Source organism: Cervus elaphus, chromosome 5 (assembly GCF_910594005.1).
Source record: "Cervus elaphus chromosome 5, mCerEla1.1, whole genome shotgun sequence".
In the NCBI taxonomy this organism is placed as follows: Eukaryota; Metazoa; Chordata; class Mammalia; order Artiodactyla; family Cervidae; genus Cervus; species Cervus elaphus.
This window is the reverse complement of record NC_057819.1, coordinates 28,746,736-28,768,284: the sequence shown is the minus strand read 5'-3', so window position 1 is coordinate 28,768,284 and position 21,549 is coordinate 28,746,736. Positions and strand designations below refer to the sequence as shown.

General features: G+C 38.2%; 1 protein-coding gene across 1 annotated transcript in view; it reads left to right on the top strand.

Annotated features, from left to right (window-relative positions):
• Positions 1–822: 822 nt before the first annotated feature.
• Positions 823–21,549, top strand: part of ASIC5 (acid sensing ion channel subunit family member 5) — a 39,521-nt gene continuing 18,794 nt past the window's right edge. Inside the window, exons 1-7 of the mRNA XM_043900834.1 lie at positions 823–862; positions 3,974–4,280; positions 13,054–13,291; positions 13,918–14,043; positions 16,313–16,462; positions 18,103–18,250; positions 20,795–20,851. Coding sequence (XP_043756769.1) covers positions 823–862; positions 3,974–4,280; positions 13,054–13,291; positions 13,918–14,043; positions 16,313–16,462; positions 18,103–18,250; positions 20,795–20,851 — 1,066 coding nt within the window. The remainder of the gene's footprint in view (positions 863–3,973; positions 4,281–13,053; positions 13,292–13,917; positions 14,044–16,312; positions 16,463–18,102; positions 18,251–20,794; positions 20,852–21,549) is intronic.

The following is a 21,549-nucleotide window of genomic DNA, read 5'->3' as shown; positions in this document are numbered from 1 at the left end:
GTCCTGAGCTTCCAAAAAAATACATGTAGCACATATCTAACTATGTTAAAGGTTGGTGATCATATGAAATGTTACCATGGCAACTCTAAAAGACTTTAAGTAGTGATACAGGCAGTTCCTCAGTTCTATCAAGAGATGGTGCCGTTTAAACACAACAATGCATAGTCTCCAGTTTATTATTTAATATAATAAATTCTTATAATTTCTCAGAATTGTTCCTATGAACATATAACCAGCTTTGTGCTCAATTGAGTTTGAATGCTTTCAACAACCATTTCCTGTCAAGGAGATATTTTTCTGGAGTTTTATTTTGTCATTTTCATTTGATTACTATTTCTGTTCAAAACCTTCATCTGTTATTTAGAAAGAAAATTCAACAAAGAAAAGACATCTTTATCCCCACAAATTTCACTCTAACTGCATTTTGATTCAAAGCGATGTAAAGAGAGGTGGAAATAAAGACCAAGGAGACTTTCTCCCAGGTGCGTCTTCAGAGTCACTTAGCCTGTTCAGGGGGATTCTAAAACCACAAATATTTGTAGGGATCATCCCTTTAGTTCTGAGAAAATGGTTTCCTTAATTATGTTTTTTGGTTTCACTCTGACAGCTTCTCATGAGTCCATGGAGGCCCATAGCTGGTTCTGCCACTGTGTTCAGTTTGCAGATTATGCACTTTATTAGGCAAAACATAGCAACACAAACATTTAAATTGCTCCCACGTTTTATAGCCTCAACTGCTGTATTTTATATAAAGGCCACAAAATGAGTAAGGTTGATGGGAATTGGTTAGACCTCAAGGACTCCTGCTTATTGAAATTGGAGATGGAGCAGTTTGAGAAATCAGACACCCAGGCTAAGAAAGGTGGGTAAGGAGTAAAATCCTCAGAACAGGTAGAATTTTTATCTCTAAAAGCCAGAAATTAACAAAGGAAAAGGAGGTTATATTTTCATTGGGGAAATTTGATTTCCAATATTACTTGGATATACTATAAGTAATACAGTTTCTGTTACTTAGGAAAAGTGTTATTTTGTATGCAGGAGTCAAATATATGTGGCTTTAAAATATCCTTGTACATCAGAATCTGTTTTTGTAGTTTTATTTGGTTTTGTTTCTGTTTATCATGTGCCTACAATTTTTATATTAAAATACAGCAAAACTTGTTTGATGTTCTTTAGAATGCTTCTGTCAAGATCACTATTCAATGCAAGGGCCACTTGAAATAATTACAAAGTATCCATTTCAGTGGGAAAGTAAGAAGTTTCTTGCTTTGTGCTCTAATTAAACAAATTCTAATCTTCCTCACAGTAATACATGACCTTGTTGCTTCACTATCCATCCAAAAATATTTTTAAGAATTCTTTTTAAACCCTAGCAAATGATGGAGAGTCAGAGCAGTTGTCAAGAAGTAGATTTATAATAAATGAGCTGAGCTTTGGCAGAGCTACTTAAAACTCACATTTTTCAGAGTAATGTTTACAGCCATAAACACTGCAGTTGGCCAATTACCGATTTCTAGATCACTCTTCCCTTGTGGATGGAAGGGCATCAGATTCCCTGAGACTGAGTTGTCCTGTCAGTCAATTCTCCACATGTATTGTAGCTAATGGATAAATAGTATGTAAACAAGCATTATTAAATTTATTTTGCTCATGAATTGTTGGTCCTTTAATGGACCGGAACCTGGTGGTCTGGAGTCGATGATAAGAAAGTAAGAGAGAGAAAGAGGCTGATAGCGCTTGTTGGTCCTTTAATGGACCAGAACCTGGTGGCCCGGAGAGTAAGAAAAAGAGAGAGAGAGAGAGAGAGAGAGAAGGAATAGAAAGAAAGAAAGAAAGAAAGGCACGGGGACCAAAGCTCTGATGGAGCAAAGGTGTTTTAATCAACATGGCGTGGGCATATATACTGTCTTACAAGGTGGTTATTCTCAGCAAAGACAAAGATTAAAATTCCAGACTTACAAAGCGTAAGATGATCCCTATCAAAGAGAGAGAGTTGCAAACAATCACCTTTTACCATTTGGCTCATAAAAAGGAAGAGGGTACTTATCACTGTAATGAGAAATGCCTGGATTCCTCAGCCCCGGGAAAGGCGTGCCTCTCCTCTTAATTCCTGAATATTCAGGAATCAATAAGGGCCAGAGGGTTCCTGACAGATCCAAAACAGCACACAGGAAGCCTCTTGTTAAATGCTTCCTGACAATGAATAATAATAACAAAAGCTTTTCATATATTTCTGATTTGCTCTGGAGCTGTGCAGTTACTCTAAATACATATATTTAGGGACTTCCCTGGCAGTCCTGGAAGTTAAAATTCTGTGGTTCCACTGCAGGTGGCATGAGTTTGATCCCTTGTCAGGAAGCCGAGATTCCACATGTAGGAATATATATATACATAAAGAAAATGTGAAAAGAAAAAGAAAATGTGTTGTGCTTAGTAGTCAGTCATGTCCAACTCTTTGCGACCTGTGAACTGTAGCCTGCCGGGCTCCTCTGTCCATTGGATTCTCCCGGCAAGAATACTGGAGAGTGTTGCTGTGCCCTCCTCCAGGGGATCTTCCTGACCCAAGAATTGAACCCATATCTCCAGTGCCTCCTGCACCACAAGCAGGTTCTTTAGCCACTGACACCTGGGAACCCCCATATATATATATAATAAGTATGTGTTAATATAGAACCACATGACAGGATATGTATATTATATATGTGTATACATAACCTGTTTAAAATTCAAACAATTTTATTTTTATTTTTTATTTATTTATTTATTTATTTTATTAGTTGGAGGCTAATTACTTCACAACAAAATTCAAACAAGTTTAAAAAACTGTTCATGGAGATACTATAAAATCTTAGTACAAAATCAAGCTAATCAGACTAATACATAATTTCCTGATCAGTGTACAATATGTGTAAAACAATCATAAAATAATTTGTAATTGTGCCCTAATGCTTTGCAGATGAGACAGAGTCCCTTAAAAAATGTTCATTGGTGTCTTTATGTATCATTGTACATCCCATAACTTAAACTTAGTTAATTGATTAGAGACCTGGGGAATATTAACTAATGATTTAATGAAACCTTTTGGAAGTAAATTAATGCTGATTAGTTGACAGAAAGAATACTTCCTGAATTGAAACAAAGGATATAAAAGTGAATTCAGCTAATCATGAGCATTTGCGAGACTTAGAACTCATCTCTCTTGATTTATTTCTTTATTTTTGGCTGCCCTGGGTCTTTGTTGCTGTCTGGCCTTTTCTCTAGTTGCAGTACGTGGGCTTCTCATTGCAGCAGTTTCTCTTGTTGTGAAGCATGGGCTCTAGCGTGCGCAGCATGTTGAGTTCAGGAGTCACATGTCCCAGACTCCGGAGCGCGGGCTCAGTAGTTGTGACAGAAGGGCTTAGTTGCTCCGCGGCATGTAGCCTCTTCTCAGATCAGGACTGTGCCCATGTGTCCTGCACTGACAGGCAGATTCTTTACCACTGAGCCACCAGGGAAGCCCCAAGAACTCATTTCTTAAATGAGAGTTTTAGACATGAAACTTTTCCATCTACCACATCACTACCAAATAAATAGAAAAACACAAGTTGCTAACATGAATTGAGTACTTATCATGGTCTGGGTGAGGTGCCAAGCTATCCCCAGTTGCTATTTTATTTAAGACAACCAACTCATGAGGCAGAGAATGTTTTTCCCATTTGACTAAAGAGAAACACACTATTAGAGTAAGAAATGGGCTAAAGTAGGTTTGCATTAACTAGAAGCATTCTCTCATGAGAGGCCTCACATACTTATTAGATCTCTGTAGTAGACACGTGTTGACTCCTGAAGAATCTGTGCAACTCAAGATGAATTTTGAGTCCTTATGTGTCCACATAAAAGGGAAGCATGTTTAAAGTCATGTGAGTTGTGTTTTTCACATACAGTGTTAGGTTTTCCTAACTCATTGCTTGTTTTGTCTTTGGTTGAATTTAAGGACTCTTGGAAAAGATCAAGCTCTACCTTTCAAAGAGAACTTCGCCACCTCACACTGACCGTAGGAAGTTTGACCATGACTTTGCCGTCTCCACCTCCTTCCACGGAGTCCACAACATTGTCCGGAATCCGAGTAGGATTCGCAAGGTGGTCTGGTTGCTGGTGGTCCTGGGCTCCATCAGCCTCCTTGTCTGGCAGGTATATAGCCGTCTCGTCAACTACTTCAGATGGCCCACCACGACATCTATGGAGGTACAGTATGTGGAGAGGATAGAGTTTCCGGCTGTGACCTTCTGCAATTTAAACAGGTAAAAACTACACTTTTAGTAATAAATCTCTGTAACTTTGCTAGGTATAAACTTTCTTGGATGACTGAAATAGTTTATTGTGTGCTATTTAATATACACAAAACCACTCGTGGTCTTAAATTGTCTTAAAAACAGAAATGTTGGGGGCTAAGAAGCTTATTGATTTCTTCTCTATTTTCCTTTTGTCTTCCTTTTTTCCTTCCTTTTTTTCCTCCACAATTATATGCTAGGCTAAGCACCAAACCCTGTGGCTACATAGATGTACAAGTCTTTATCCTTGCATTTAAAAAGTTTGTTTCAATCAGCCAAAAAGAGAGAAACATCAGCAATCACAATGCAATATATATGGTGACTGTAGATTACATGAAAGGTATGTGCAAGGACTCTGCGAGCACAGAGGACAGACAGGTGATGGTCCCTGTCTAGGTCTCAGGGAGTGTGATTGTCAAAATGTGGCCAGGCTGTTTGTAGGGGGAGAAAAGGAATAACTTGAAGATATAGGAAAGCACTGTGCTAAAGTTGGAGGTGTGAAATGTTCCCATGTGTTCAGGATGAGATGTTTACTGTAATAGGAATGTGCCCGGCTCCATGGGCATGTGACCTGTGCGCACAATTGGTTTAGCACTCTGTTCCTATTGCACCCTTGTCCAAACCTCCCTCCAGAGATCCGCAAATCCCTGTCTGTGTACCAGGTCTCCTGTGGGGGGTAGGGAGGGAACTTCCCCATGAGGCCATCCATGAAAACCCTTGTTATTGCCTGTGGTCAAGCCTGAAATCCTGTACATGGGATTTTCACCTAGCGGGTGGGGGAGGTGGCTTCCTTCAGATCCACCACTAATCAGCTATTTGGCCATGGACAAATCACTTCACCTTTTAAAGTTTCAACTCCTGTGTGTACAAAATGATATAATATCTATTTAATGTATTTTCGGTTGCATTAGTTCAGGAAGCATATACACCATTTTGTCTCATCCCTGGGGTGGTTCTTTGGACAGGTGTTCAATGTGTGTGTGTCAGTCACTCAGTTGTGTCTGACTCTTTGCGACTCCATGGACTGTAGCCTGCCAGACTCCTCTGTCCATGGACTTCTCCAGGCACAAAGGAGGGTTGCCATTCCCTTCTCCAGGGGATCTTCCCAACCCAGGGATTGAACCTGGGTCTCCCACATTGCAGGCAGATTCCTTACCATCTGAGCCACAGGGGAAGCACAGGGGTTCAATATGTAGTTGATATTATAGCATATATAGTAACTATTACAGCATGTGTAATTGTTAGACTTATTTCAAGATATGTGTCAAGGTTCCAAAGAGTAAAAATCAATCAAATACCCCACAAAGGTATTCAATACAGTTACACCATACTATTTTAAAGGGCATGTGTTTTTTTAAAAAATGTTATTTATTTGAAAATTTTTTAATTTATCTACTTATTTTTGGTGGCACCAGGTCTTCATTGCTGTGTGTGGGTTTTCCCTAGTTGCAGCCAATGGGAGGCTATTCTCTAGTTGTGGTGCACAGACTTCTCATTGTTGTGTCTTCTCTTGTTGTGAAGCACAGGCTCTAGGGTGAATGTGCTCAGTGGTTACATCTTGTGGGCTCCAGAGCGTGGCCTCAGTAGTTGTGATGCATGGGCTTAGCTGTCCTCCAGCATGTGGGATCTTCCTGGAACAAGAATTGAATTCACGTCTTCTGCATTGGCAGGCAGTTTTTAAACCATTGGACCACCAGGGAAGTCTAAATGGTATATATTCTAACAAAAGCAAAGGCTGGTTGAAGATGGTCATTATTAAAAAGAAATTGCCTATATCATTTTGAGTATGCCAGTGTGAGGACCCTCACAGAAATTTTCCCCAGAGAAAATTTTACTCAAAAAATCTATGCTGTAATGTTCTTTATCTTTCTGGCTTACTTCACTCTGTATAAGGGGCTCCAGCTTCATCCATCTCATTAGGACTGGTTCAAATGAATTCTTTTTAATGGCTGAGTAATATTCCATGGTGTATATGTACCACAGCTTCCTTATCCATTCATCTGCTGATGGGCATCTAGGTTGCTTCCATGTCCTGGCTATTATAAACAGTGCTGCGATGAACATTGGGGTGCACGTGTCTCTTTCAGATCTGGTTTCCTCAGTGTGTATTCCCAGAAGTGGGATTGTTGGGTCATATGGCAGTTCTATTTCCAGTTTTTTAAGAAATCTCCACACTGTTTTCCAGAGCGGCTGTACTAGTTTGCATTCCCACCAACAGTGTAAGAGGATTCCCTTTTCTCCACACCCTCTCCAGCATTTATTGCTTGTAGACTTTTGGATAGCAGCCATCCTGACTGGCGTGTAATGGTACCTCATTGTGGTTTTGATTTGCATTTCTCTAATAATGAGTGATGTTGAGCATCTTTTCATGTGTTTGTTAGCCATCTGTATGTCTTCTTTGGAGAAATGTCTGTTTAGTTCTTTGGCCCATTTTTTGATTGGGTCATTTATTTTTCTGGAATTGAGCTGCAGGAGTTGCTTGTATATTTTTGAGATTAATCCTTTGTCTGTTTCTTCATTTGCTATTATTTTCTCCCAATCTGAGGGCTGTCTTTTCACCTTACTTATAGTTTCCTTTGTAGTGCAAAAGCTTTTAAGTTCATCGCAGCACTGTTTATAATAGCCAGGACATGGAAGCAACCTAGATGCCCATCAGCAGATGAATGGATAAGGAAGCTGTGGTACATATACACCATGGAATATTACTCAGCCGTTAAAAAGAATTCATTTGAACCAGTCCTAATGAGATGGATGAAGCTGGAGCCCCTTATACAGAGTGAAGTAAGCCAGAAAGATAAAGAACATTACAGCATACTAACACATATATATGGAATTTAGAAAGATGGTAACAATAACCCTATATGCAAAACAGAAAAAGAAACACAGAGATACAGAACAGACTTTTGAACTCTGTGGGAGAATGTGAGGGTGGGATATTTCAAAAGAACAGCATGTATACTATCTATGGTGAAACAGATCACCAGCCCAGGTGGGATGCATGAGACAAGTGCTCGGGCCTGGTGCACTGGGAATACCCAGAGGAATCGGGTGGAGAGGGAGGTGGGAGCGGGGATCGGGATGGGGAATACGTGTAAATCCATGGCTGATTCATATCAATGTTTAACAAAACCCAAAAAAAAAATAAATAAATAAAAAAAATCAACCATTCACAAGCTAATCACCAAAATACAGAAGGAACTCTTACAACTCAGTGAAATATTATTTAATGGTAAAAAAAAAAAATGAGCTATCAAGTCATAAAAAGATGGAGGAATCTTAAATCACAGTCAACAGAAGTTTCCCAACTTAGATATCAGACATCAGAGCAGCTATTATAAAGAACTGAAGAAACTGTGGTTAAAAACATAAGGGAATTATGGCAGTTCTATTTCCAGTTTTTTAAGAAATCTCCACACTGTTTTCCATAGCGGCTGTACCAGTTTGCATTCCCACCAACAGTGTAAGAGGGTTCCCTTTTCTCCACACCCTCTCCAGCATAATGTCTCATCAAGCAAACAATATCAATAAGGACAGAAATTATACAAAGAACCAAAGGGGCATACTGATTTTGAAAAGTGTAATAGTTGAAGTGAAAAACTCACTACATCCACTAAAGGGACTCAGCAGTAGGTTTGAAGTGGCTGAGGAAAGAATCAGTGAGTTTGAAGATAAATTAACAAAGTATGTGATCTGAGAAACAGAGAGAAAAACTAATGAAGGAAAATGAAAAGAGCCTCGGAGAAATGGGAGATACTAAAAAACATAAAAATATATGTAAAATGGGAGTACCGGAAGAGGAGAGAAAATAAAGTAGAAAAATATTTTTTTAATATAATGTGTCAAAACTCACCAAATTTGCACAAAAATGTTCTTTAAAATGAAGATAAAATAAAAACATTCAGAGAGAATTCATTCTAGCAGACCCATCATACAAGAAACACTAAAAAGTTCTTCAGACTTAAAACAAGTGAACTCAGAGAGTTTTCAAATCCATATGAAAAACTAAAAGCACCTGTAAATATACTTCTGCAATTTTAAAAGACATTATAAATGTGTGTTTATTTTTCTTTCTTCTCTTGCTTGTTTTAAAATGCAACTGTATAATACTTAGGCCCATAATACCTATAGATCACTCTACGTAACAGCAGATTACACACTCTTCACATGAGCACATGGAACACTTTCTAGGGCAAGTTGTAGCAAGACCATAAAGCAAGCTTCAATACAGTTAGAATATTTGCAATCATTCAGAGTATGTTTATCAACTACAACAGAGTGAAATAAGCAGTCAATAATAGGAAGAAATTTGGGATATTAACAAATATATAGATATTAAACAGCACACACTAAATAACCAGCGAAAGAAAAAAGTCACATGGTATTAGACAACACTCTGAGATGAATGAAAAAACACACAGCGTACCTAAACTTACATTTGCAACTCAAGCAGTGCTGACATAGAAATGCATGAATTAAAATAGAAGAATGATCTCAAGGAAAATATTTAATACCCTATAATTTAAGTACTTTCATGTTTTCATTGAATTTTGATTTGTATAAAAGTTTATTTTGCATAATTCAAATCTCAAATCAATGATTTAAACTCTGGTGTCAGATGGTGGCATTAAGAAAAAACTGATAGTGTACCCTGAAGTTAGATATAGTTAATATCCAGATGAGAAATGAGATTCAATAGTGTAGAAACTAAAATTGTAGAAGAGGAAAATTATTAATTATAAGGAAATTACTCTTTCTTAGGTAACATCTAATACATCATTAATACTGTGGTGGTTAGAGACATCTTCAACTCTCAAAGTCTGATTTTACAAATAGATACTTTGAATGTCAGTTCACCAGCATCTCACGAACATTGTTTAGCAAATGACTGATGGATCATGAAAAGAACTTAGGTTGTCCACTCCCCTGTTCTCACAGCCAGTAGTCTTCAAACATTTTCCTTCATGTTCCATATAAAGGAAGTTTAAAAAACTATGTATTTCAGTTGCATTTTTTAAACTGGCAGCTAAAATATAAACTATAGCTTTAAATAACTTTATGTCTTAGTTTTAGGAGATCAAAAATAAATATTATGAGATAAAATATGATAAGGATTGACTATTAGGAATAAATATTTATTATTTTATAATGGGAGGGGGGATCGGGATGGGGAATACATGTAAATCCATGGCTGATTCATGTCAATGTATGACGAAAACCACTACAATATTGTAATTAGCCTCCAACTAATAAAAATAAATGGAAAAAAAATTTAATTACTTCATTGATAAAAATCATGTAAATTTTAACCTGTGTACATTTTTTAATTGGAGAAGGAAATGGCAACCCACTCCAGTACTCATGCCTGGAAAATCCCATGGATGGAGGAGCCTGGTAGGCTACAGTTCATGGGGTTGCAAAGAGTCAGACACGACTGAGTGTGTTCACTTCACTTCACTCACATGTTTTAATATTGCAATAATCTGGAATTTGCACACAACAACCCAGTTTCATTTAAAATAATGTGCAGGAAAACCAAAAAAGAAGCAGTATGTATATACACATACAGGTAATTTGCTTTTGTGTACAGTAGAAATTAACAAAATGTTATAAAGCAACTGTACTTCAATAAAAATTTTAAAACCCTATTTTTTAACAACTCAGAAAAATAAAAATGAAATGACAAATTTTATCGTATTACTTCAACTTTTCTCAATTCAGAGGGTCCAGTAGGGGCTCAAATACCCTATGTTTAATGCCAAGCTTCACCCTAGCCAGAAAGATGTGCGTAACAGGAAAAGACAAAGTTTGAGGAGTTTTGATTAATACTTAGATGAGTCTTCCATTAGTGTTTGCCTTTGCTAGGGGCCTTGAGATTGCTATACACCAGGTGCATTATATGCTAAGATTTGTAATGATTGACAGGTAAAAACTCTTTCATAAATTGGAGAAGAATCCTTGTGGGTGTTTCTTTTTAAATGCTGAGTTAAGGCAGAGGATCTGGAAATTGATTCCAACACACATACACTTGGATCTATTTTGATGGAGCTCAGCAAAGGACTGAGTGAGGCATCAACATGGACTTGAAATGAAGCTTACTCATTTGGGTCATATAATTAGGGAAAATGTACTTAGAGGTACTAACACACCTAAGAAAGACGGGCTTAGTAATTGGTTATCAGTTATTAAGCTGTTTAAATATATCAATGCATTTTTATTATTTTGTTTTACTAGACTTATCAGTATAGGAAATGAAAGAGTAAGACAAGCTATCACTAAACAAGGTTTCTGAAAAATCATATTTGGAAGAGTTTTGGAGCTTGAATTAAAGTTGAAAGTAAACTTGGAGCAAAACAGTTAGATTTTATGCTAAACAAAAATGTCTCACAAAATTTATCACTTCCTTTGTTCCAAATACTGTTGGACTTTATTCACAAAGTTTAATCCATCCACCTAAATTACCCCATGGTCTAACTATTAATAGTATAAAAACAAAAGTTCTAAAATAATATTCTAAAATACTCTCCTCTTTAACCTTTTAATGTATTGTGCTCAGACCTCCTACACCTGTAATAATTTCTTCATTTCTCTGCATAATCATCATGAAAAGAATCCAGTGAACATTGGTATGAGATGGTGTGGGTTCAATCTGTGTAGGATTCCAAGGTCGCAGGGCTTTGGAGCAGACCCTTGGTCCCCTGTTGGTCAAAGAGTTAGAAACCTGAAGTCAACTAAAAGTTCATCCCTCAGTTTAGAGCAAACACTTCTTCTTCACAAAATCTGTTACTAGTGTAAGTTTTTAACTCCCCAAAAGATCACTAAAAACACTTTTGCCCAAGAAAATCAAAGTTGTTAAATATATTCCAATTAGATAAAATACCACGAGGGTGGAGGTTTAATAGTGTCTCTGAAGAAAAAGGAGGTCAAAGAGAATATTTACAGGGTTCTGGGACCTGGGTCAGTGGTTTTAAGAGAGGTCTTGCAAGGCTTAGAGCTAGTTACATAAGGTATTCTATTAATCACTGGTCCAAAAAAGCTGTTTTGCATCTCTAAAAGGATATGGTGTTGGTTTGTTTTTTTTTCCCTGTTTTTGGTTTTGTGTATGTCCCACCTTGACTGAAAAAGGGTTTAATGTGACTGTCATGAGAATAAAAAGTTACATTACAGATAATACAAAAGGAAAATGAAAATAAAATACAGAATTTGTGACATAGAGGAAGTCCAGTAGCAAATTCACACACAAACCATGCACCGCATAGTCCTGTATGATCACCAAGAATGAAATGAAAGTCGCTCTCTGCGACCCCATGGATTATACAGTTCATGGAATTCTCCAGGCCAGAATACTGGAGTGGGTAGCTGTTCCCTGCACCAGGGGATCTTCCCAACCCAGGGATCGAACCCAGGTCTCCCACATTGCCGGCAGATTCTTTACCAGCTGGGTATGTAATATTCTATGCTGCCTGGCATCTGATTTGAGGAGAGGAAGTTTGTACCATTTCAAATTGTATAATAATATAATATCCAAAATATAAAAATCACATTTTGAAAGAAGTTAAAGTATGAAAATAAAGAACCATACAGAATGCAAAACAGAAATTGCTCAGCAAAATAAAAGAATTACGAGGCACTTATCAAGAAAGAGGCAAACACATTACTTCTGCTTTGATTGCCAGCAAGTTGCTTTGCAATAATGAGGCATTTATTTAATAAATATTTACCTTACACTCTTCCAAATATGTTAGGAAAAACAGTATAATCACCAAAATGATTGTTTGATGTAAGTGGTATTAAAATATATCAATATATTAACCTTCATCATTGGTGTATTAACAAATACCAGTTTCATAATTCAGGAAACTGTGTGACAGTGAGATGAAGAATTGCACTGTCATAGCCTTAATTGGCTGTGACAATCAGGGCTCCATCCAAGAAGCAGAACCACTGAATGACAGAGAACAAGGGATTGATCATAGGGATTCAGCCCATTGAATCACAGGAGCTGGGTAAGCAGTCTCTGTAGGGCTGTTGCCTCTGTTTCTGGTGCTGGATCTGAAGTCAGCAGGATCCATGATTAGAAACGAAGATAGATTTGAAACGAAGGAAACAAATATGAGCAGGGAATGCATGTTTCAGCTCCGATCCTGGTGGCGCTGGTGACCTGCAGGGGGACTTGGCATCTTTTTCAGGTTGCACCCTTGCTTGACCCAGGAGCAGAAGCTGTCTGAGCAGACTGGACAGGGCTGGGGGAACTGCCCAGTGCAGACAAGCTGGGGTCACAGATGCATATACACAACGTACAGAACAACCACAACTCCACTCTGCAATGAACTGCAGGTTGTAACCAGATCCAGACAAGAGGGAGGGGTTTAGCAACGCAGCTGAGGCAGCCACACGGATTCAGCATAAAGCACAGCAGGGCTTGGATGTGAACCCTGGAAATCTGGGTCCTATAGTGTTAACAATTCCTAACACCTCTCTCTCAGAGTTGGGTTGTGAAGATCCATTTGGATGTATCCAGAGCAAGGTCTGGAAGGTATTCTAGGTAAATGAAACTGTATGTAGAAATTCAAAGTAGAGTGCAGCAGGTGACAAAGACCTCTTAGTAATCCAATTTTGCTTGAATGTATTACAAATGAGGGAAAATATAGGAGATAGGAGGAGAGGATGATAGAGTTCAGATCCCATCTTCGAGATAACAACAAGTGTTTATTATTCTAAATAGTGCCTTTATTTCCGCAAATAGGTTCCAAGCAGAAGCTGCAGCCACATTTAGTGTTATTTTTTTCTTATGGAATATTGTATCCAAAGTCCTTCATCTTCAGGAAATCAGTACCAATTCCACCAGCTCTAAAGAGGCTATTGATTTCCTCGCAAGTGAGCGAAACTTCAGCATTACAGAGTTTGTCAAGGAAAATGGTTTTTATCTCAACAGCAGCACATTGTTAGAATGTGAATTTTTTGGAAAGCCATGTGGCCCAGAGGTAATGTTGCAATATTTCTTCAAATTTCATCAATATAACAAGCTACTTCTTTGTATCATTTTGCATTGAGGTAAAGTTTACTCCCATGAGTAATCAGTTTAAATTTGCTCCAAGATCACATGTCCTTAGCTCAGCCTTATGGTATCAAGAGGTGTGAATACACATGGGACATGCCTCCTTTTTCATACAGTTAGATAAGGAAAGATAGAAGACAGAAACCTTTGGTGATATTTCTTTCAGGATTGTCCTTAAAGGGAAAACCCCTATCTGTGGTTCCAAGTCCCAGCTAAGGATTCCAGCAACCACAGGTTGAGCTGTACTGTGGTGGGTATTTATTTTAAAACAATGAGTCTATGCAGTTCAAATCCCTGTTGTTCAAGGGTCAACTGCATATGAAAATGTCTCAACTAGATCATCAGATACAAATTGGCAAGTGCATTTTACCAAAAAAAATGAAAACTGCTTTTGGAATACAGACTAAAATCGCCAGATTTCTATTCTCCCTGCTGTTTTTGCCTTCTCACTCAGCACTATGATTAAGCAAAGAAAGTTATAGGCATTTAAACTTTGAAAGGATCAAAATACTCACCTGATTGTGTTTTCTTTGGTTTATTTTCATATTGGAGGATTTTGCACATGTCTTCACTGAATATGGAAACTGTTTTACCTTTAATCATGGTGAAACTATCCAAGCGAAGGAAAAAGTGAGTGTTTCTGGAAGAGGCTTACACTTGCTCTTCAATGTCAAACAGGTATTGAATTTCTTCAAACTTCACCAGGGTTCAAGGCAAACAAGAATGCACAGGAGTTTCAGGACGCTGTGCCCTGTTGAATCGTTCCCACATATTTGTCTGTTTGTTTGTTTGTTTTTTAACTAATTTAGTCAAGACTCCCATGATGAAACTACGGACTTGGATATTGAAAAGGCACAGTTTAGAGGAATAACCTGGACATTTTTAGCTATATTACTTACTGTCATTTTTATGATGCTGGAAATATTCATGTCACAAAACAAGGAAACTAAAGATTTCTAAATCTCAATGTATATAGTAATTTAAGAAGACCTATGAACTTTTAATGTTCAGATAATGTTTAGATTTTCATGAAAATAGGCAATATGTTTTAGAAAGAAGCCATACAGAAATATTTGACAAACCATAGAAATCTATAGTCTGAAAAGGTGATGAAAAATATTGTTATGCAGAAATATTGTATCAGTGGGCTTTGCCTAAGCCAGTTTTGTAAATCTGTAATTGACGTAAGTAGATTCTAAGTGTTTAGACCTAGGTGGCAGCTGTCCAGGCTCCTAAGAAATTCAGAGGTGTTCCTTCAAGACTACCTAGTGTAACTCTCACCCAAGGCTAATCCTCACCCTCTGTCTTGCACAATCATTTGTAGTGTTACACAGAGGTATTCTACTCTGTTGTTATGATTTTGTAAATGAAGAATAGCATTTTGAAATGCTATTGAATGAAGTATTCAGAATCACACAATTAATGGCAGAGATGAGAAATAAAAGTAGCATCCCCGAATTTCACCAAACTACTTCCCAATCCAAGTGAACAAGGCGATTGGTTACTTTTCAGGAACTTCTCCTAAGCCACGCTTCATGGTTTCCCCTGTATTCCATTCAAGAGTCCACAGCACTGCACATTGAGATACACACAGCCAGGCTTGTATATCTAGTTCATTGATAGTTTCAAGTTATTTAAATATAAGCCATATGTTCACTTCAAATATTATATAATAGCTTTTACAAGCTAGAATTTCCCCCAGTGTTTTTAGAGTGCAGTTAAAATCTGCAAATTCAGTGCAAAGTTCAGTAAGTAAATAGAGCTGAGATATTTCTCCAGACTAACAGTTAAGTGTTCCTTAGAGAGTTACAGAGGGGCTAGGAGAAATAGGGTCCTGAGCATCAAACGCAAGACCGTTTGTTTATTGTTGTTACATGTGCAGTTAACCCATTCACAAGAAAAACCATCCTAGTACCTCATCAAGGCCACCCCTTCTCCTTATAGCCTGAAATTATAACTAATAAAGTCACCAGAAGTTTGATCTTAAATTTCATGTGCCTCTCTGACAAACTGGCTGCTTCGGGTCCTGCCTTTTGGAAGTGGAACTGCGTCTGGTGTTCATGTCTGCACTGCTGGAGTTCCTTCCAGCTGTGCTCACCGCTGCGGGTTGGGGAAACAGGCTCACTCTGACCCCTCCCTGGGAGTGTGCTCTTCCTGCCTCAGAGTCGCAGGAATAAACGCAGCATGCCTCCAAAGGCCCTTTCTGATCCTGATCATGAAGAACTACTGGCTTCTCAGGAAAAAAAAGAGAAACGATAAATCAGAAATTTGGTTTTGTGATAATGTATGAAAGTCAACCAAGAAACTCAACCAGTAAAGCAAAACTTGAGCTCCTGAAATGTATGCTTTTATGTAATGAACAATTATATATATATATATATATATATATATTTGTTTTCTTGTAAAAAATTCTTTATCTGACACAAGAGTTACAAAAGAAAAGCACTAGTGCTAAAGAAGTAGTGCAAATCTTCACTTTTAGGAGAAAATAAATTTGAATTTTAAGTCAGGCCGAATATTTTAATTGCAAAGAGAAGCAGAGGGCCAAAGGATTTTCTGAGACAAATAAGTAAAGAGAATAGCCAAGGAGAAAGAAACTAAAGAGGCAGATGAGGAGAGGGCCAGGGGAATCAGGTGGCTGACAGTCAGGGTACGATCCATATTTCTACTCAAATTGCCTCAGGCAAGAGGTGACCCGGAGAAAATGGTCCAGGCCTTGATGTGTAGTTTAACCGTGAAAAGTAGGTCTTTAGGTGTTTAATTTTCACAGCTTTTATGTAAAAAGAGATCTCATATTGATATGAAGTATTTGATTTTTAAGTTATTCAAATGCTATCATGAGATGATAAAAATCAGTCTTAAACTCTGCACAAAATTCTGCACAATCTCATCTTGTGCATAATTGACATCAATTCATAATCTGGGAATAAATACTTGTTTATTTCAGGAGGAATTTACAGATGACCCAACCCTTGGCTTTGTCGACGCTGGGATCACCTTTGTTATCCATTCGCCCATGAAGGTGCCGCAGTTTGATGGTCTGGGCTTGTCCTCACCAGTGGGAATGCATACACGGGTGACCATCCGCCAGGTGAAGGTAAATATCAAATAAAGACACACATATAATCACAAAATTCAGAATCTGAGGGAACTCTGACCTCCAGCTGCTTGGAGGAATGCAAAACTTGGCACATCAAGAAGCAGGGCGGATGTCTGCCGTTCCTTCTTCCTGGTAAACAGAGGCTGTGTCCCTCAGTGGGGTAATGATCCCATAAATACATAATAACACATTTCACTAGACACTCTTTTCTCTCCTGCATTTCAAACATCACCAGAAATTCAACAGTTTCAGTTCAGATACTTTTCCATTACTGGGAGGCTCAAAAACAGCAAATTCACAAATACAGTGTGAGTGAGTGCTGAGAAGCCCAGCAAACCCAAGTCAACTTTGAATTTTATTTGAGTTGAAAATGGACATTAAGAAGGAAGTCCATGTGGCTGAACTGTGCTTTTTCTCAACAGGACTTTCTAGGAAGGATAAAGTCAGTGGGCAGAGCAGTCTTAGAATCCCAGTGTCTGACAGGTTTCCACTTGGCAGCCCCTTGCTCTGTAATTTTCTGGATTAACTTTCTGAATTTCCACCTCCTGAGGACCAGGGGCTAATACTTCCTTTCAGTTATTCTGTTGTTCAGTCCCTCAGTCGTGTCTGACTCTTTGTGACCCCATGCATTGCAGCATTCCAGGCTGTCCTTCACCATCTCTCGGAGCTTGCTCAAACTCATGTCCATTGAGTTGGTGGTGCCATCCAACCATCTCAACCTCTGATACCATCCAACCATCTTCTCCTGGCCTCAATCTTTTCCAGCATCAGGGTCTTTTCCAATGAGTCGGCTCTTCGCATCATGTGGCCAAATCACAGTTACTCTGAGGTTTAAGTGAAATAATATAAAGAAAACATTACCATATTGCCTGGCACATAATAGGTCCTTAGTAAAGGATCTTTTCTTAATTGAGGTTTAGTTGATTTACAATGTTGTGTTAATTTCTGCTGTAAAGTGATTCAGTTATACATATATATCTATATACATTATTTTTTGCATTCTTTTCCATTATGATATATCATGGGATATTGAATATAGTTCTCTGCATTGCACAGTGGGACCTTGTTGTTTATCCATCCTATATATACTACTTTGTATCTGCTAATCCCAAGCTCTCAGCCCATTTTCCCCACAACCTTGGCAACCACAAGTCTGTTCTCATGTTTTGATTCTGATTTAAAGGATCTTTTTGTGTGTGTAATTTTGGTTGCTGTTTTGTGACTGGGTTGATGAATATGCTACAATATGTCAATAAATGATATTTTTTTCCTTGTAGGAGTTCAGTTTTAGAGCACCTTGTCTGATTTTATTGATTCACTACAGGTACAGGCATCACTGACTCAGTTGACACAAGTTTGAGCACACTCCAGGAGATGGTGAAGGACAGGGAAGCTTGTTCTGCTGCAGTCCATGAGGTCGCAGAGTCAGACAGGACTGAAAAATTGAACGACACAGAGCATTTGAGATGGATATTAAAGGCCAAAGAGTAGATTTAACTTCGGGGGTTTTCAGGTTAATAGAGTAGGCATAGTAGACAAATGTAGTCAGCTAAAGAATATCAAAGGCTTGAGAGAAAAGGAAACGGATATATTGAGTCAGACAGATCTTCTGACCCAGGTGTTTATTTTGTCTTAAGACAGTCCATCAGGAATACCCGTGGGGAGAATGTAATCCCCACATGAAACTGCAGAACTTCAGGACCTACAGCACCTCCGGCTGCTTGCAGGAATGCAAAGCTTGGCACATCAAGAAGCAGTGCGGATGTCTGCCTTTCCTTCTTCCTGGTAAATAGAGGCTGTGTCCCATTCTGTAACTCTTTACTTAATCTGAAACATGGAAATAAATGTATCAGAAAGCTGTTTCACATTCTTAAGAAATTCTATGCTGGAAAACCATCCACCTGACAAATAAACCTCCTAGCAGAGATGTCTGGAAAAGAAAAGAGCCTTGTGTTGTGTGAGCCGGTCCCCAAATCTGATTTCAACATTTTCAACTGGGTGCTCTTAAGCTGCTCATCAAGATTTTCTCAGTTTGAAAGAAACAGTAGATCTTCTTACCAATGCTTAATATTTCTTTATTGAGACCTTTTTGTTGTTGTTAGAAAGACTCTGTAGTCTCCCTTTGCATCCGGTCTGAAATGCTTTCAGAACCACAGATGTCTGAGCCAAGCCCTGGACAGGGCATTGGAGCAGGGTGGATGCAGCTGGCCTTGCACTTAACTTCTGCAGCTCCTGGAAAGAAAGGAGCATCACGTGTATCCAACCCACGTGGCCTGACACGTTATAACAGGGCTGGAGTGAGCATGCAGGTGGTCTCAAAACTGCTTGATGCAGAACTCACTCCATGTAACAGCTGGATATTTCTATTCAGATTTCCTTCACCCCATTCTCCAGTGTATTTATGAAGAAGTGTAGAGTGATTTAAGGGATGAAACCAGTCTGGTCCTACAAGTTTACCAGTTCCACACATGATGGTCCATCACACATCACATGCGCACACACACATAGACACTCATGCACACCACACACACACTCACACATGGATATGCTGATGTTGCCCCTATAACAAAGGTTGCAACTTGGCAAACTGCTCCTCAGAAATTTTGAGCATCATCACTTCCTTCTTTCTAGAATTTTTATTTTTGGTCTGTGGCTCCTGCAAAACTGGCATTCTGTAAAGCTGCTAACTCTGGCTCTGATTCTCATTCCTAATTACAGAAAATTCCAAAGTTACAGGAAAGGGTCTAAACTGATATACGAAAAATAATGTTACAGTTTTAAAATGTATCATTTCTGACAAAATAAAAAAAAAATGAAATAACTAATAAGAACCAGACACTAGGCAAAATGAAATGTGAAACACAAAGCAAGACATTTGCACAAACTTTGGGGTGCTTATAGAAATATATCTTATTTGATTTGATCCTTAGTTATCCCTGTAAGTCTGCTTACAGATGAGGAAACTGAGATTTATACACATTAAACGAACTAGCTGAAGAACTCCCTCTAGCAAATTGTAGAGGCAGTTTTAAAAACCAGCCTTTCAGAAGTGGGTCATTTCCAAAATTTCATCGTTCTTGATGTGTGTATGCTCAGCCGCTTGAGTCATGTCTGACTCTTTGCGACCCTATGGACTGTAGCCTGCCAGGCTCCTCAGTCCATGGGATTTCCCAGGCAAGAATACTGGAATGGGTTGCTGTGCCTTCCTCCAGGGGATCTTCCCCACCTGGGGATTGAACCCGCGTCTCCTGCATCGCAGGCAGACTCTTTACCACTGAGCCACCTGGGAAGCACATTGTTCTTGGGATTAAGAAATATCATTCAAGAAGTAAGACACAGTGTGGTAAAAGACACTTCTTGCAGACTCAGTGTTCAAGGTAGAGTTTTCTTTTTCATTTTCACTTCACAAAGCACGCTTCCCCCTTGTCAGCTGAACTTCTCCACAAACTGTAAGTGACACTCTCTCTTGTTTTCAGGACCATTGAATAAACATTGAGCTCACCCCAGAGATACATGGATTATAGCAAGAGGCAAGTGCTGCATTAAGGTGCAAAGACTGAAGTTTTAGAATCAGCCTGGGATGAAACCCAGCTCTGAACGAGATTGATTTTGTCCCAAGGTTCACAGCAGGTGCTCCACAGAGAGTGCTACTTCCCTGCCCCATCCTACCGCTAGATAGGCAGCCCCACCAGGTGCATGGGTTTATGTATATTTAAATCAATGGATATAAGGAATTGGATAGAAGATGAAGAGATCAATCTAAGCTCCCTAACTGCTTAGGCAAGCCACTTTCTGAAACTTGGTTTCTCCATCTGTAAAATGGTGGTTGGCACATCTTAAAATTACCATAGAAAAAAATGAGATGACAAATGTAAAAGTGAGTTCAAATTCCAAAGATATGAACAGTTGAAAATTATTATTCTTACTTTCAGTTCAGTTCAGTTGCTCAGTCACATCCAATTCTTTGTGACCCCATAGACTGCAGCACGCCAGGCTTCCCTACCCGTCGCCAACTCCTGGAACTTGCTCAAACTCATGTCCATCGAGTCAGTGATGCCATCCAACCATCTCATCCTCTGTCATCCCCTTCTCCTCCTGCCTTCAGTCTTTTCCAGCATCAGGGTCTTAAGATTTTAAATGATATGGACAAATGGAACGAAACATGGAAGGATACAAAAACATTATTTTCTTCCTCCCAGTGTGCATTTTCATTGGGTATTGTGTTTTCATACTAGTTTTTGCAAAAGGATAGATGGAGAGTGTTTTTGTCATTATTTCACTCATTTCATAAAATGGAAAGTCTCTATATTTACCCTTTTTATTTTTAAGGAAACGGGATAGAGTGTGACCTACAAAAGTTTTACAACTGTGTGTCTCCTATACTCGGTAAGTGGCTTAATTTATTTCTCTATTTTCAAGACTTATATGAAAGTTGCTCAGAATCACACAAGACTTTAAATCATACTATAGACAGTTCAGAAATGAAACAAGAGAGACTATAAGAGGTAGTTTTTCAATGTTCTTAAATTTAATAACGATAGCTTACACAGTAAAACACAACGAAAAGCCTTTCTTATTTCACGATACATCTGAATCAAAGATATGCACTATCAAAGTGACAATAAGAGAGTTGTAGTTTTTACTTCTAATTTTTTTAAACTGTAAACATTTTTATAATGAAAGTAGCTTTGTTGGTTTTTCTTATTACATACATGAAACACACTTGTTGTGATTAGTTCAAACATTACAGAATAGGAAAGAATCACTTGAAAATCAATAGAAATAGCATCACTTTGAAAATTACTGTCACAATTTAGGTGACCATTCTTTTCCTCATTCATTTCATTATATGTAACTTATATATAAATGTGTATGGATAGTTTTTACATAAGTGAAATCACAACATACATGACACATATACTGGGGACAACTTCCTCTTAAACAGTGTTTTTCACTTATTTATCTCTTACCTTAACTCTCAAACAATGTTAACACTCCAGTATGTTCTACAATAATTCTTTCCACAAATATAGCTTTCTATTTATGATTTTAAGTCATTGGTTATTTTATTAAAATGGAATCAT